We start from the raw sequence: 15,793 nt of genomic DNA, 5'->3' as shown, positions 1-15,793 counted from the left end.
AATTTCTACTCATGATAACTTAGGTTTTATATTCTAGACTACTGCTCCCAGTTTTTTTCTTTTTTTTTTTTTTTGGTACCAGGGATTGAACCATGACCTGGCAGGCGCTTGTACTCCTGAGCTAAACCTCTGTCCCTTACTCCCAGTTATTTTTAAAAGTCATAATTCTTTACTTTTGGAAGCCTTGAAATTCTGTTTTACCCATTTAAATTTAAAGTGTCATGTATTACAGATAAATTTAGTATTTCTGATTTTGTGAACTTCAGTCTTTTAAGTCCTTTTTGGAAGTGCATGTTAGACTTCTTGCTGGTGGTTTTTATGTAAAGTGTAAGATGCAGTTTTTTTTTCCTAGTTGATGTGCATGAACTTTTCTCTATCCTCCATAATGCTTGGTTAATTTCAGTTTCTGCAGTATCTACAGAGCAAAATCTGACCAGTCAAAGTGATTTTCTTCAAGAGCCATTACAGGTAACTTTTCCAGATTAATCTTTTAGGCTTTTCTGTGTTATTCAGAGAAGGACTTCTTACTTTGGCAAGAAGGATCAGACTGATTCTAAGTTATCTAAATTATTTAAAATGTTCTAGGGTTTTAGATTAAACACAACTTAAAAGATTCTCCAGTGACTGCTGAAAGCATCAATTATGATAGAGGTTAGCTGATTCTAGTACGGACAGAGCAAGCCTGAAGAATTCAGAGGCACATTGTCTTGAGCATTTTGCTTTGCTACTGAGCTGCATAAATCACTTAGTATTGTTTGTCAGTATTGTAAAAGATCTGAAGGAAGAAACTAATTGTTTCTAGTCTGTGGTTAACCAGTTCTATATTCTGAATACTTAACATTTTGAAGAACTAATTTTCACAAAGTAAATTTAGAAATTAAAGAGATAGCCAAGTATGCATGCCTGTATTCCAGCACCGTGGGAGACTGAGGGAGGAGGATCACAAATTCTAGCCCAGCCTGGGCAACTTAGTGTCTTAGCAAGACCCTATTTCCAAAAAAGAGCTGGGGTTGTAGCTCAGTGTGCAGGCTCTGGATTCAGTCCCCAGTTCTGCAGAACAAAAAGGGATCAGGGTATTGATATGTCTGAATGCCACGTTGCGTTTCCTTTAATGGTAGCTCAAGCTGCACTGGCTTTCTGGTGATTACTTTAAAAAAAAATTTCCTTGGTGTCCCTCTGACAAGTTTCTTGACTGCTTCTTTGACAGGAGTTAAATATTTTGATTGGTTGGTTCAGCAATTGTAATCTTTCCAAAAACATGAGTATATGTAATTGTTTATAGTGGTTTATGTGTAGTTGGACAAATAGTGGCACAGTGTCTAAGTGGTATTTTCCAGTAGGGTGTGTCAGTGGGGTTCTGCTGTGTCCTCCACTAGCACTGTTTCACTGGAGGAGTTCCTTTTTATCTGCTTTAGCTGTTGGGTTTCATTTAGAAAATGAATACATATGTAAAGAATAGAGAATGTGTGTTTTTATCTTTTCTTTTGTTGCTAAGTGTTATTCTGGGGTGATACTGAGAATCAAACCCTAGGCCTTGCATATGCTAAGGAGACTTCACCCCTAAGCTACATACCAGCCCCTCAAAGTGACCTGTTAGTAAAATTTAAAGTCTGTTAAAGATCAAGTGTCCGGTGGCCCAAAGAACTGCAATTTTGCACCTCTGGCTTTTCCCTTGTTAGTATAGTTACGACCCTTCAACATCCAGTCCTGTTTATTTTGTGCACATGTCTCAGGTTTTAACAAGAAGTCAGAAGAAGGGCATGTTTTTAGAAACATTCCAGTCTCATAATAGCTGTAAATTTTTGGTCGAATCAAGGTTATGGTTATTTAGGTATATTAGAGGTTCTAAATAATTGAAGTTTTTCTTCCCATAAGCTCTTTCTTAAGCTTGGTCCTCATCTTCCTTTTGAAGCAGTAGGTAGTGTGAAGCCCTTGAAAAGGCTGTGGGTATATAGCCTCTGCTGTTTGGTTACTACTTTAGTTTTAGTGCACCTGTTATATTGCTTGAACTTCTGGAAACTGCACAGATAAAAGGGTTGATTAAAAAGGTTGGAATCACAGTCACTGTAGACTGTTGTTGCTTGAGTTTTAAGTCGTATGTGGTATTTTAGGGTCTGTTATGCCACAGGTTCCTCCCTGTGGCTCTTGGAGCTTCACTGGGCTCAGTTGTCATAGCCTTAGTGTCTATGCTCTTAATTTTTACTTCATACATTCTCTCAACTTTTAAGTTTTCACTAGAATTTGGAGCCATACGGTTTTAGGTAGAGTGTACCCTGTTTACTCTGAACAGTGAGGCTCGTGGAGAAATGAGGTTGTGATGACCTTGCAAAGCTGTGCCTGCAGGACCGACGTGCCCTGGGCTCACCTCAGCGACTGTGTGAGGATGCTGCTTTGGGAGCCTGGCCTCTGGTGAAGGCTGGGTGAGAAGGGTAGCAGTGTAACAGACTGTTGAGACTTCACTCCTTAGTTTTAGTGTGACCTTGGGCAAATTGACTTCTCTTTGTGTGATTGTCAATAAGATAGAGATGATTGTATGTACCAAGCAGGCGCACTGTGAAGTACTTGACATTAAAGAATGCTAGTAAGAGGATCATGAGAAAGCTTAGGCCCAAGGAAGGCAAAGTGAACAAAATGTGCCTTTCACAATATTTTATATTTTCCTGCATTTAGGCTGCTTCTTCTCCAGCTACTTGCAACTCAAATGCTTGCTTGGTTTCTACTGATCAAGCTTCACCAGGATCTGAAACAGAATTTATAACCTCTGAGACTCCTGAGGTAATAAAAAAACCTCAATTGTCTTGATTTCTTTTCTGTTTCAAAGAATAGAAGAATCAGCTTACCTTACAGATTATAAGCATGATTAGTTGAATGATAATAACTTTTTAAATTAATGCATTACTTTTAATTTTTCTTGGCCATATAAGTAGATTTATTAGTGTTTTGCTTTACCTACTGCAATAAACATGTTAATGTTTGACATAAAAAGTGAAAAGTTTCACATAGGATTAGCTCATGTTTCTCACCATGTTTACAATGAAAAAGTACTTAGAAAAATTTCATATTTGTGTAAAGATAATTTTTATAGTATTGATATTAGGACTGACCTAGTTAAAATGATCCAGTTCCTTTTTAGGTTTTGTTTTCAGTTTTCAATTAACAATTTTTGTTATTGAGCAAATCCTTAAGACAGACTCAGTATGATAGGAGGAATTTTGTGGTGCAATTTAACAACTATTAGGTTTTATTTTGGACAGAACTATTATACATAGAAGATACATCCTTCATTATAGGATATAAAACTCAATATACATAAGCATTTTTATTGTGCTAATTTGGTCTAAATTGAGAGAATTTGTTTTCTCATTTTCAAAAACAGAAAGTGATAGCACAGTTGCCTTCTTCATATTTGATTTGGATTGATTTTGAGATCTTTTGAAGACTTTACTGTTATATTCTGTTATGACAAAACTTGCCGTTCTCTTAGATAAGGGTTACTTAAGTTAGATAAATGTTAGTTTTCATCCTTACACAGTTGATTTAGAAATACACTAGTAAGTATTTAAAATAGAGAAAAATTAATATTTACTAAGGAACTAATGCAAGATTTTTCTTAACCCAATCCCACTGTGTGAATCTGGAATATTACTGAATTCTTAACTGTGAAATCACTTTCCAGTATTTGAAAAAACCTCAGTGCACATAAAAAGTTTAGCTCCTCATTTGTTAGACTGATTATTAGTAAGACTCTTTCAATTAGTCAGCAAGCTGTGCACAGCAAATACTAGTGTGCATCCTCAGCAATTGAGATTGGGAATTGTAAGCAAAGCTATTCTCTTGCATTCCTGTGTCCAGTGTCATCCTAAAGAACTTGCTGACTTATGCCAGTGTGGGGTTTAGTGTAAGTTAACTGCTTGTTATATGGCAGGTGATTGCTGATGCTGCATTTCTCCTCTCCAGGCAGCAGTTCCCCCAAGCAAGCCACCGTCTTCACTAACTTCTCCAAATCCTCCGATGTCAAAGGGCTCTGAACAGGGCTTCCAGTCGCCGCCTGCAAGCAGTAGTTCAGTGACCATGAACACAGCACCCTTTCAAGCCATGCAGACAGTGAGTATGAAAGGTGGGAATAATGACCGTAGTTCATTATTCCACTTAAGAGTTGTTGCTTCAGCCGGGAGTGGTGGTGCACTCCTATAAATCTCAACACTCAGGAGGGTGAGGCAGGAGGATAGCTGCAAGTTCAAGAACAGCCTGGGCTACAAAGTGAGCTCAAGGCCAGCTGAACTGCATTGGGAGACCCTGTCTCAAAAAGACCCCCCCCCCCCAAAAAAAAAAGAGTTGTTTTTCTCTTGCATCTACAATTGGTACTTTATGACAAGTTTCCCTTTTAGATTACACTTACATATGAAGGCTGGTAGAATTTACTTTGGTCCATTGGAAATATTGTAATAGATGAATATTAAACTTAGAGGCTAGAGCCCTTAGAATTTCTAGTGAGTGTTTTTCTCGGAGCATTGTTCACCATCTGCACTATTTTCAGAACTGAGGACTCATATTAAACAGGTGAAATGTGTGGGTGATTTTTTTTTTAAATTTTATTTAAGGAGAAAAAAAAAAAGCAGAAAAAGGGTACAAGGGTACAAGAATTTCAGAAAGAATAAACAGTAAGAAATCACTAGTTAGTAGATTACATATTATTATCTTAGAGATAGTAGTTCAAGTTACAAAATTAAAGCATATTAAGTGGACTTTCAAACAGTGAGACCACAAACAATTTTTTTCGATGATCCAACAAAACTCAGTAATATGGTTATCTATCTTATACACTTAAATATATGTGCAGTTATATCCTTTAGAGCACTTTCTTTTCCTTTCTTTTGTACAATGACAATTACACATTTTGGGTTTTATTACTCCCACAGTTCTTATTACTTTTTTTTGAAGAGAGTAAAACCAAATGTGACATAACAGAACAGAGTCAGTCAAATCAAAAGGATGGACATAATAGATAATGTAAAAACAAAATACAGGGTGATCAACAATGGTTACCATACTGCCTCTTGCTATCTTAAAAAGAATTGCTTACATCATCAGTTATAATAAAATTGAGCAAAACAGTAAAGAATAAAACCAAAACATTGGAGACAGTACCGGACTTTAAAAGAAGATAATAGTCAACCAGAATGGGCGTCATAATGAATCTTATTGTCTTCAGTGTGTGGGTGATTTAATCCCCAGCAACACCTCCTTCTCAGAGGAATATGTGGGTGAGCTTGATAATACTGATTATTTACTAATAGTACACTAGAAAATTCCCTAAGATCAGTACCTGGAAATGTAGGGCACACACTTGGTTGGGTCTTGATCTTATGCAGGTTCTTGAAGATTTGTTCATGTTTTTGTGCGGTATTTTGAATTATGTATTCTTCTACAAATTGTAGTTTAAAATGTTTTTGAAAATATAACATTGTAGTTAGATTCGTATGTTTATTTTCAAAACATGGACTAGCAAGAGAAAGTCCTTCTTGTGGGGGAGCCTCTTAGTGTGCTGGTAAGTACCTTTCATGATGATGCTTTGGAGGCACGAGAAGCAGCATGGTGCAGGGAGATGAGCCCGTGGACTCAGACATTGAGGTCACTGACCTTATGTGGTGCTTGACCAATTCAGATGCCTTTTCTCTTCCTGATAGTCCATCCCATGCTGTATTCCATATTGGATTTATTGGCTTTTTCTTGTGCCTCAGTAAAAGCAAACAGTGGTCCTGTGTCAGACCCAATACCTTTTGAAGTCCTGTGTCACTTGCCAGACAATTCCCTGGGTTTGCCTCACATATCTTGTTCAGGGTTTACCTTCTACTCGTGCTTTCCTGTCTTCTCTGCCTGTTTGAAGGCTATTTAGTTCATTTTGATCCTCATTCATTCATTTATTAAAGAAGTAGTTATGAAACCAGCCATTACTTTTAATCACTGTGGTTGTAGTAAGAAAAAAATGAAATGTCTTTATGCTCAAGAAACTTGTGTATCATTAAGGAGCTGAGAGGGCTAGTGAGACATACACTGTATCAGATGCCATGTGCTGTTTGGAAGAATGGAGTAGGAGCAGAGAGCTAGAGAGCAATAGAAGTGTCCCTTTATAAATGATGGCTATGATCTGTGAGGTTACTTCCTCTGTGTGGTAAAAATTCAGTAAATGGCACAAACCATGCAGGACCCAAGAAGAGAGAAGCCAGTTTGCTCTTCCTGTGAGTCAGCAGAAACCATGCTGGGTCTGGGAGGAGTACAGGAAGCCAAGTTGTTCTTCCCGAAGCCAACCCCACATGGGCTAAGAATCAAGAAGCACCTCCTGCCCACCCGTATCTCCCCCACCCCCACCCCCTTTCAGAGGACAGGCTGAGTTGATAGCAACTGAAGTACAAAAACAACTAAATGCTTGTATTGTTTGATTAACTTTGCAGGCCTAAGGCCGGTAGTCTGAGCATCTGTTAGGAAAACAGTGTGCAATATAGCAAATATGGGGGATTTCCAATATTGTTCTCACTGTTTTATTTTGTTCTGGTTTATTGTTTTGTTTTACTTAATGTTCTGTTTTGATTGGTTGTATTCTGTTTTGTTTTATTTGATTTTAGTATGTCTGATGGTACGGAAAACTGTGGTAAAGATGACAAAGATACATTGTGGTAGCCATTATTGATTTCCTGTTATCCTGCTTTGAAGTCCTGTACTACTTTCACTGTTTTGTTATGATTGACTTTATTCTGTTTCATTAGGTTTTATTCTCTTTAAATAAAAAAAAATCAGTAAATGATTAATTTCACTTATTTTTAATTTCAAAAAAGAATTATTTTCTCTGATAGCTTTTATTCTTTGGTGTCATTTCTGTAGAGAATCAAATGGAATTTTTGTTTCTTCTTGGGGTGAAATGTACACAACATAAAATTTACCATTTAACCACTCAGAATGTGAGTCAGCGGCAGTGAGTGTGTTCACAGTGTTGTCCAGCCATCTGCACTACTGTCAGAACTTTTTCCTGATACCAAGGAGAGTACTGTGCTCATAAAATAATTCCCTATTTCTTCCTCTCCACAGCCCATCTCCACTTTCTGTCTATGAATTTACCTATTCTAGGTCCCTCATCCATGTGAAATTATGCAATACTTGCTTTTTTGATCTGATTTGTTTCACTTAGCACATTTTTGCGGATTAGTGGTATGTGTCAGTTTCGTTTCTTGTGGATAATATTTCTTTTTATGTGTATACCTCATTTTGTTTTTGATTTCTTTGTTGAGGAATACTTGGGTTGTTTCTGTTATCTATTATGAATCATGTTGCTGTGTATACAAACTATTCATGTCTGTGCTTCAGTTATTTTGGCTATGTACCTGGAAGTAAAATCCATGTATCATCTAGTAATTTATGTTTAACTTTTGGAGGAGTTGTGAGATTGTTTCCTACAATGGTGTGCCATCGTGCATTTCAGTGCACAAGAGATCCAGTTTCTCCACATCTTTGCTACCTAGTATTTTCTGTCTTTGAGAATACTCATCCTAGGCCAGGGATATAGCTCAGGCACAAGGTCATGAGCTCGATCCTTGGTACCAAAACAAACAAACCAAAAGAGACAGTACCCATTCTACTGGGTATGAAGTGCTAACTTACTGAGGTTGGGATGTGTATTGTCTGAATGAGTAGTGAGATTGAGCCTGTTTTTGCATACTTACTATTTATCTTTGGAGAAATGTCTCTTGAAACTTTTGCACATCAAATAAGAGTTGTGGAATACTATACATTTCTTCTGGATAGTTCCCCTGGATGTTTCCTATGAACGTTGGCAAATGCCTGAGTGTACCCTTCTCTTTCAAGGTATTTAATGTTAATGCACCGCTGCCTCCACCAAAAGAACAAGAATTAAAGGAATCCCCTTACTCGTCTGGTTACAATCAGAGTTTTACTACAGCAAGTACACAGACACCACCCCAGTGCCAACTGCCAGCTATACATGTAGAACAAACTGTCTTATCTCAAGAGACTGGTAAGGTTTTTGCAAACTTAAATAGCAGCTAAGTCTATAGTGACACCTTCTAAGTTCATTTTGACTAGTAAACATTATTTCTTCACATGTTCCAAAAAGTATTGAGAAGAACCTAATGTCTACCCCCTATTTAATAAAGTTGGCCTTTTAACTTTGGCTTTTGTAGAGGTAGAATTTAGATAGCTTGATTTAATCTTGTTGACTATATTTGTTAATCTCATTGTTTTGATTATTCTAGATAGGTGAGGTTGATAGGGAACTGTGTGGCCGCTTTTGTGAAGGTTTTGAAACCATTTTGTGCCTTTCTGCAGAAGATTATCTGGCAATTTTTGCCTTTTTTCATATAAAACATTTATTAATATTGAAGGTACAATGTAATATCTTTTTTCTTGTAGAGACAAGAGACTCATGCTATAAATTATGAAGAATAGGCACCTTACTTAATGTCTTAATTTAAAAAGCACTTTTGGATTTTTGGTGTCAGTATTGTAGCCTCATACTAAGTTTTCTAAAACTTTAGCCTGAAACATGAACTGAGCATTCTAGGTGCTTTTTAATCAGATTATGATGAGACAGTGAATGTGAGTGCCTGGCTTTAGCCACAGAGGACTTCATTCTGCTCTCACCTGTAGTGTCGAAATGTAGAGCAGAGGATTTACAGTGAAGGATCTGATTGTCATATGCCTTCTCAGATAGGCTTTCTGTTAGGATTCATTTCATTTGACTTCCAGATCTGGATTATTTAGCCTGTTATTAAAATTGTGGTAAAATACACGTGACATAAAAGACTATTGGAACTGTTTATACGCATACAGTTCTGTGACATTAACTATACCCCAAGCGTTTGCAGCTTTCTCCAGAATTTTTTTATTTTTCCCAGCTAGGATTTCTATCTATTTAATACTAATCCCCTCTTCTCTGTTTAGCCCTAGCAACCACCATTTCACTTTATGATCATGAATTTAACTGCTCTGTAAGTTGCATCATGTGTTTGTCCTCCTAGAAATTTCCTATTTCACTTAGCATAATGTCTTCAAGGTACCTTTGCATTATGGCATATGTCCAAATTTCCTCTCTTTATATGGAATAATATTCTATTTCAAATATAGACATGTAAATATTTTTTAAAAGGGAGCAATATGTTACAGGTTTTGGTGTATATTGATTATTGAATATGAAGAGTATTGGATTTTTATTACAATTTAACTTTTGGACTCTAAAATGTTTCCTTAAGCTGCAAATTATCATCCCGATGGAACTATTCAAGTAAGCAATGGTAGCCTTGCCTTTTACCCAGCACAGACGAATGTATTTCCTAGACCCACTCAGCCATTTGTCACCAGCCGGGGATCTGTGCGAGGCTGTGCTCGTGGCGGGAGGTTACTCACCAATTCCTATCGGTCCCCTGGTGGTTACAAAGGTATGGTGTGATTGACTTTTTTTTCCCCCTGAATTGACTTTTAGTTTTACAGAACTATTTTGTCTGTAAATGTCCCTGACTGCAACCATTTTTATGTTCCTTTGTTCCTTTTGTCATACTTATACTAGAGACTTCTTTATTTTTATTCGTAGAATATTTTTCAATATACCTTTTCTCTATAACAAAAGTAACTTTTTTAAACTATAAAAAGCATATTCTATGCCTTACTGAAGTAGAAAGACTGATCATCTGATTTTTTTAAGGGGTGAATTTTGGTTTACACATTTAAATAATTTTTCTTTTGTTAATTGACTTTGTTAAAATGTCACAATAGACAAACTAGTTATTAATGTAACGGATTATACTACAGGAAAGAACAGTGAATTTGAGACTAGAATAACAAAAAACTTTTTAGTTATGATTGCACATTTTCCGGTCATTGCTTGGTAGTAGCAGAAATGCTACCTAAGCAGAGGCTTCCACCCTGTGCCCAGCCACCCTATCCAGCCCACCAGCCCACCGTATTCTAGGAGCAGTGGCTCTCTACACCTGGCTGACTGTGTGAAGTCAGCCATGTTTCCTAAGTATGTATTTCACTGTGGAGGCAATTTTAGTATCCTTAAGGTATAAATCTAACAATAGCATTATAGAGTCAGTTTAACTTGTAAAGCTGTATCATTTATTATGCTATTGCCCATCATTTTATGTAAGTTGTTTGTTTATTAGGTTTTGATACTTATAGAGGACCTCCTTCCATTTCTAATGGAAATTATAACCAACTGCAGTTCCAAGCTAGAGAATACCCTGGAGCACCTTATTCCCAAAGGGTAAGAATAGTTATCATAGGTGAATAGTGGTATAGTTGTTGATGTTAAGCTGGTGTTTAAACTATAAAAGGGTCATTATTTTGTAGACATGCGCTCTGTTTTAGAACTACTAATAAGTCCCGTGGAGGGGTAAGTTGGAAGTTTTTCCACTTACCCAAGGGGGATAAATGTCAACTGCTGGTAATACGGGATTGAAAAGGTGTTAAGGTTTTTATTTATCATACTGTTTATATCAACTTCTCTACCTTCTGAGAGACACTGGGGTTCAGTGGTTATATAACGTATCTAAGGTCACTCAACAAGTGAATAGTAGAACTAAGATTGGAATATGTGTTTCTTAGCTCTAACTTATGACTTTGACTTTACTATCTTGCCTTCAGCTTAGTGTGCCTAACTATTGACTGTATCAAAGTTGGTACTGGGAATCAAACTCATGGCTTTGCATTTGCCCAGCAGGCACTTACGCTGCTGAGCTAAACTCCGGGGCCCTTTAAAAAACATTTTTACAGTAGTTTATTCTGCTTTGAATGACTCAGCAGATTTTCCTCACTGCATATGATAAAAAAACGTACAGGACGTTAGGTAGTCCACTTTATTTTTATATATATTTTGAGACAAGGTCTCGCTGTGTAGTTCAAGCTGGCCTTGCACTCACCATGTAACACGGACTGGCCTTGGACTTGCAGTGATCCACTGCCTCTGGTGGGATTACAGGCATACAACACCGTGCCCAGCTAGACATTCCACTTTAACAAACTGTGGCAATCTCTGTCATTGCTTGTATTCTCAACTTTGGAGCTTTATATAAGCTTTTGAATATGTATAGATGACCCATACATATCATAGTTTGACTTAATAGTGTTTTTCACCCTGTAGAAGTGTGAGAGTAGTATGCACGCATTGGGAACCTTATTCAGATTTTGAATTTTGATTTTTCTGTGTTCTTAATGTGATGTGATACTCTGCAATATTCTGCAGTGATCCTGTCATCCATGTGGGCGTGAGGATGCCTCTATACTGTAGTGTACTGTGTTGCTCAGCTGCAGTGTGCAGAAGGTTAAGCGTATTAAATCCATTTTGACTTAGGTATTTTCATTTTATGACGGGTTTATGAGAACATTCCAGTTGTAAGCTGAAGTGCATCTGTGCGTGGTATCATAGTGGGCTAGGGTGTAAGCTGCAGCACCTGAAGCTGAAGCACCTGTACTTTAAGTGGTGACAGCTGTATGAGGCAGGATAGACATCTGTATGGGGGCAATATCAAAAAGAACTGAACACCTTGGAATTTAAGTGACTTGACTTTGACCCCTGGTTTTACTGCTTCTCTTGCCTCGTGTGACCTTGGTTACGTACTTTAATTTGTTGGACTCTAGTTCCTCATCTGTGTGGTGTCGAATTACGGGAGATACTGTGAGGCTTTCTCCATGAGGTGCTGTGAGAATTAATGAACTAATACATGTAAGCGCCTGCCCGGCAATTGCTAGGTCATGAGTTTAATCCTCGATACCAAAAAGAAAAAAAAAATGCTTAGCACCATAGTGTATCAAGCATGCAGACAGCAGCTGTTAGTAGAATCTCTGGAGCTGTGTGTGAATGGAGGGTATTGATTAATACAGATGTAAGTAATGAAGCTATGTGTTCTTAATAGTATTCCAGTATTTCTGTGTTATGCTTTAAATTTCTTTGAGGAAACATAAATTTCAACCTGGGCAACTTATGACATAGATCCTGTCTCAAAAATAGATGTGATGATGATGATGATGGAGGAAAGATCTGGAAATGTGGCTCAGTGCAAATGCAATAGATTTGATCATCACAACCAGAAAAAAGAAAGGAAAAAAAGGGAAAGGAAATGAAAAGAACAATTGATGATAACAGTTGGTGCTGAGAAGAATGAGAATTTGGAGTAGGGATTTTATTATTCATAACTTCTTGCCCTGTTTTTTCATAGATTGCATAGGAGACTGATCTCCTTCATACCTAGGAGTCAGTTGGAAGTCTTGCTCCCAACCCTATATTTGTAATGTTTTGGATCATATTTTCAGGCACTAAGTACATTTACACAATATAATCTTTTCAGTTCCACTATCCAAAAACAAAAATACAAAAATGACCCCTCCACTCCATCATAGTTTGTATTAGCCTTCACAGTTAGATTTATAAATTGCACAGCAATGAAGAAGCCTGTGTTCTTTTCTTGCTTTAGTGTGTCCTTTTATATTGAGGTGAGAGGCAAAGGGCCGGCTGCACTTCTGCATTTCCATCATTAGCTAGTAGTGTAAGTTGTATTTGGTGCCCTCTTACTGCTTTACCATTTTGTGTTGGTCTAGCTAATGAATACATGAAGCAGTATTGCCACTGTTACCCTTGATTTGTTTCTCCTGGTATTTGGGAACAGCTGAGCCTCTTATACACTTACCAGTCAATAATCCTATGTAATAATTACTGTTTTGGGGCTGGGGATTAGCTCAGTGGCACAAGCGCCTGTCGTGAGTTTGATACCAAACCAAAAACAGACAAACAAATAATTATTGTTTTGCAGTTTTGGTGCTAAAGTGAATATTCATGTGTTTGTTTTAGGATAATTTCCAGCAGTGCTATAAACGAGGAGGGACACCTGGGGGTCCCCGGGCAAATTCAAGAGGTAAGGAGTGTTAAGTGTTATTTACCCAACACATACTTGTAGTTCATTCTGCACTCTTTTAACTTACCCCCAAAGTACAGTGCTTTCAGCGTTTATCTTGAGGTTTTTCAGTTTGTTTAGGAGTACTACTAAAGGAGATCCCAGACTACTAGAAAGATTATGGAAGCCAAGTGTCAATTTAAAGTGTGTGTTTTTAAAAAACACCAGAGCATGATTTGACGTTAGATATATATTCACTGGGCTGACTTCATAGAGATTCATGTTATGTTTCAAGATGGTGGTTTTATAGTAATATGGTAATGGGTACTTCTGGGTCAGTACACTGATATATTTAAGTAAGTAATGTTTAAGACACAGTGACGAGGCTGAGAAAGGGGGATCACTGTGAGTTTGAGGCCAGTCTGGGCTACATAGTGAGTTCAAGGCCAAACTGTACTACATTTGGGGGAAAAAAAACAAAGACAATGACTTGAAGCAAAAGCAATATACTGAATAATACTTTTAAAAATGTAAACCAACTATTAAAAGATGTAGTGTAACTGAAAAATAAATTAATGATGATAACTAGTTTTGTCATAGGAAAACAGTTTTCACTTTGAGAAAGTAGGCAGTATCACAATGCCTTTAATTACATTTGGTCAATGTTTTGGTCTTATACTTAAGGCATTAACTTTTTTATGGACCTTGACATTTTTTAGTTAGGTGTGGTGCTGCACCCAGCTGAAATTGTTTGCTCCCTTCATTTGGAAATAAGCATATGCTGGCATGGTGGGGCACACCTGCAATCTTGCGCTCAGGAGGCTGAGGCAGGAGGGTTGCTGTGAATTTGAAGGCAGCATAGGCTGCATAGTGAGTTTAAGACCTGCCTGAATTACAGAGCGAGACCCTGCCTCATTGTCATTCCCTGCCCCAATAAATAAATAAATAAGCAAGCAAGCAAACAAGCATCCGTCCATCCTCCATCATGGTGCTTAGGACCATATCAGAACATCTTTGAATACCAGCCAGAAGTTCTTTTTTTTTTTTTTTAACTTTCCTTTTGCTCTTCTTCCTCTTGTTCCCCTCTCGGTTTTGACATTTCTTCCTGTTTCACAATGTCTATTATACATTTTGGTCCTCATTTACAACACTTTTGGTTTCTCATACCAGAGAAATAATGTGGTATTTACACATGTGTATCTGATTTATTTTACTTAAGAGTATTAGCCAGTAACTCTAAAAGTTTCTTTTAATAATACAAGTTTTCTGAAGTCTTTTTGTAGTAGCTACTTTGAGTAGAACAGTGATTACGGAGCAGTTAGCTGACTGAGAATTACGGTTAAGATAAAAAGTAAAAATTGTCCAATTTGGATTTTAGTTTTTGCTTATCTTAACTGGTTTGTGGTAAGTTATCCAACTTTTATTAGACACATTTCTTAATCTTAAAAAAAGGCATTAGACAAAATTATCTAGGTCCCTTCTGACTTTAGACAGTATTATCAAAATGAATTACCAGAAAAATCTAGAAAAGTGTAACTTAGTTGCATTTATTGCCTTTGTTGTGGAATATACTATAAAACATGTCTTTGTCTGTGTTTCAGTAGCCGACTAATGTTAAATATTGTGTTCAAAGCTAACTGCTTCATTATGAGAAACTCACTGTTGCTAATAAAACAGCAGGGTGGAGTGATTCTTCTCAGGTGAGCAGCCCTGAAAGAGACAACGAAACCTTCAACAGTGGTGACTCTGGTCAAGGAGACTCCCGTAGCATGACACCTGTGGATGTGCCAGTGACAAACCCCGCAGCCACCCTACTGCCAGTACACGTCTATCCCCTGCCTCAGCAGATGCGAGTTGCCTTCTCAGCAGCCAGAACCTCGAACCTGGCCCCTGGAACCTTAGACCAGCCCATCGTGTTTGATCTTCTTCTGAACAACTTGGGAGAGACGTTTGATCTTCAGCTTGGTAGATTCAGTTGCCCGGTGAATGGCACTTACGTTTTCATTTTCCACATGCTAAAGCTGGCAGTGAATGTGCCGCTGTACGTCAACCTCATGAAGAATGAGGAGGTCTTGGTGTCAGCCTATGCCAATGATGGTGCTCCAGACCATGAAACTGCTAGCAATCATGCAGTTCTTCAGCTCTTCCAGGGAGACCAGATATGGTTACGTCTTCACAGGGGAGCAATTTATGGGAGCAGTTGGAAATATTCTACATTTTCAGGCTATCTTCTTTATCAAGATTGAAAGTCAGTGCAAAGTTGACAGTAAAAGGATGGTGATCAAATTAATGGGACTGAAGGAAAAGTAGTTCTTGACCTGGTGACTGATGGCTTAAGAAAATACATTCTTTCTAGAGGAGGAGGAGGTCCTCACTTTTTTGTTTTCCTCCCCAGGTGAAAATTTTCAAGTTGAATGACAATTAGCACTAATCTGGCACTTTATAAATTGTGATGTAGCCTCGCTAGTCAAGCTGTGAATGTATATTGTTTGCACTTAATCCTTTACTGTATTGATGTTCAGCTTACTAAACTAACTGCCTCAAGTTCAGGCAAGTTATAATGCCTTGTTGTGCCTCAATAAAAAAAGTTACCTGCACCTTCATTTGTTCCCATTTGATTGAACATTTAGTTGAGGGGTAATATGCCAAAGTTTTAGAATTTATTAATGATAACTCTTGAATAGTTACTTATTCATGAGTTCATGCTATTACTTTAAGAAGAGTTTTATATGTTATGGTGCCTTCTAGGTTACTTTTCTCTGACGCATCTTACTAGTTACAAGACTTGCTTTCCATGAGCCAAATTGCACATTGTCCTTGAGGCAGCTCTCCTTTTTGCAGGCCATATGCTTCCTTTAGTTAGCTCTCTTTGGGTACCTACTGCATGTACACTAATA

At 37.6% G+C, this 15,793-nt stretch overlaps 1 protein-coding gene across 14 annotated transcripts in view; it reads left to right on the top strand.

The window, feature by feature from the left end:
- Caprin2 (caprin family member 2) overlaps positions 1-15,493 on the top strand; it is a 43,033-nt gene extending 27,540 nt beyond the window's left edge. For 4 of the 14 annotated variants that reach the window (XM_023563781.2, XM_063254496.1, XM_063254499.1 and 1 more), the window contains 8 exons: positions 404-468; positions 2,671-2,775; positions 3,958-4,104; positions 7,858-8,026; positions 9,261-9,446; positions 10,173-10,273; positions 12,854-12,917; positions 14,574-15,493. In XM_023563781.2, the coding sequence (XP_023419549.2) occupies positions 404-468; positions 2,671-2,775; positions 3,958-4,104; positions 7,858-8,026; positions 9,261-9,446; positions 10,173-10,273; positions 12,854-12,917; positions 14,574-15,142 (1,406 nt within the window). In that variant the 3' untranslated portion in view covers positions 15,143-15,493. Of the gene's footprint in view, positions 1-403; positions 469-2,670; positions 2,776-3,957; positions 4,105-7,857; positions 8,027-9,260; positions 9,447-10,172; positions 10,274-12,853; positions 12,918-14,529 lie in introns of all 14 variants that reach the window. The other 10 variants (XM_023563782.2, XM_063254500.1, XM_023563785.2 and 7 more) reach the window with 10 other exon arrangements.
- Positions 15,494-15,793: the final 300 nt, after the last annotated feature.

Source organism: Cavia porcellus, unplaced genomic scaffold (genome assembly GCF_034190915.1).
Source record: "Cavia porcellus strain 051 isolate PalLab524CR breed Dunkin Hartley unplaced genomic scaffold, mCavPor4.1 scaffold_8, whole genome shotgun sequence".
Classification (NCBI taxonomy): Eukaryota; Metazoa; Chordata; class Mammalia; order Rodentia; family Caviidae; genus Cavia; species Cavia porcellus.
The sequence above is the reverse complement of the archived record's forward strand: the minus strand, read 5'-3'. Positions and strand labels throughout refer to the sequence as shown.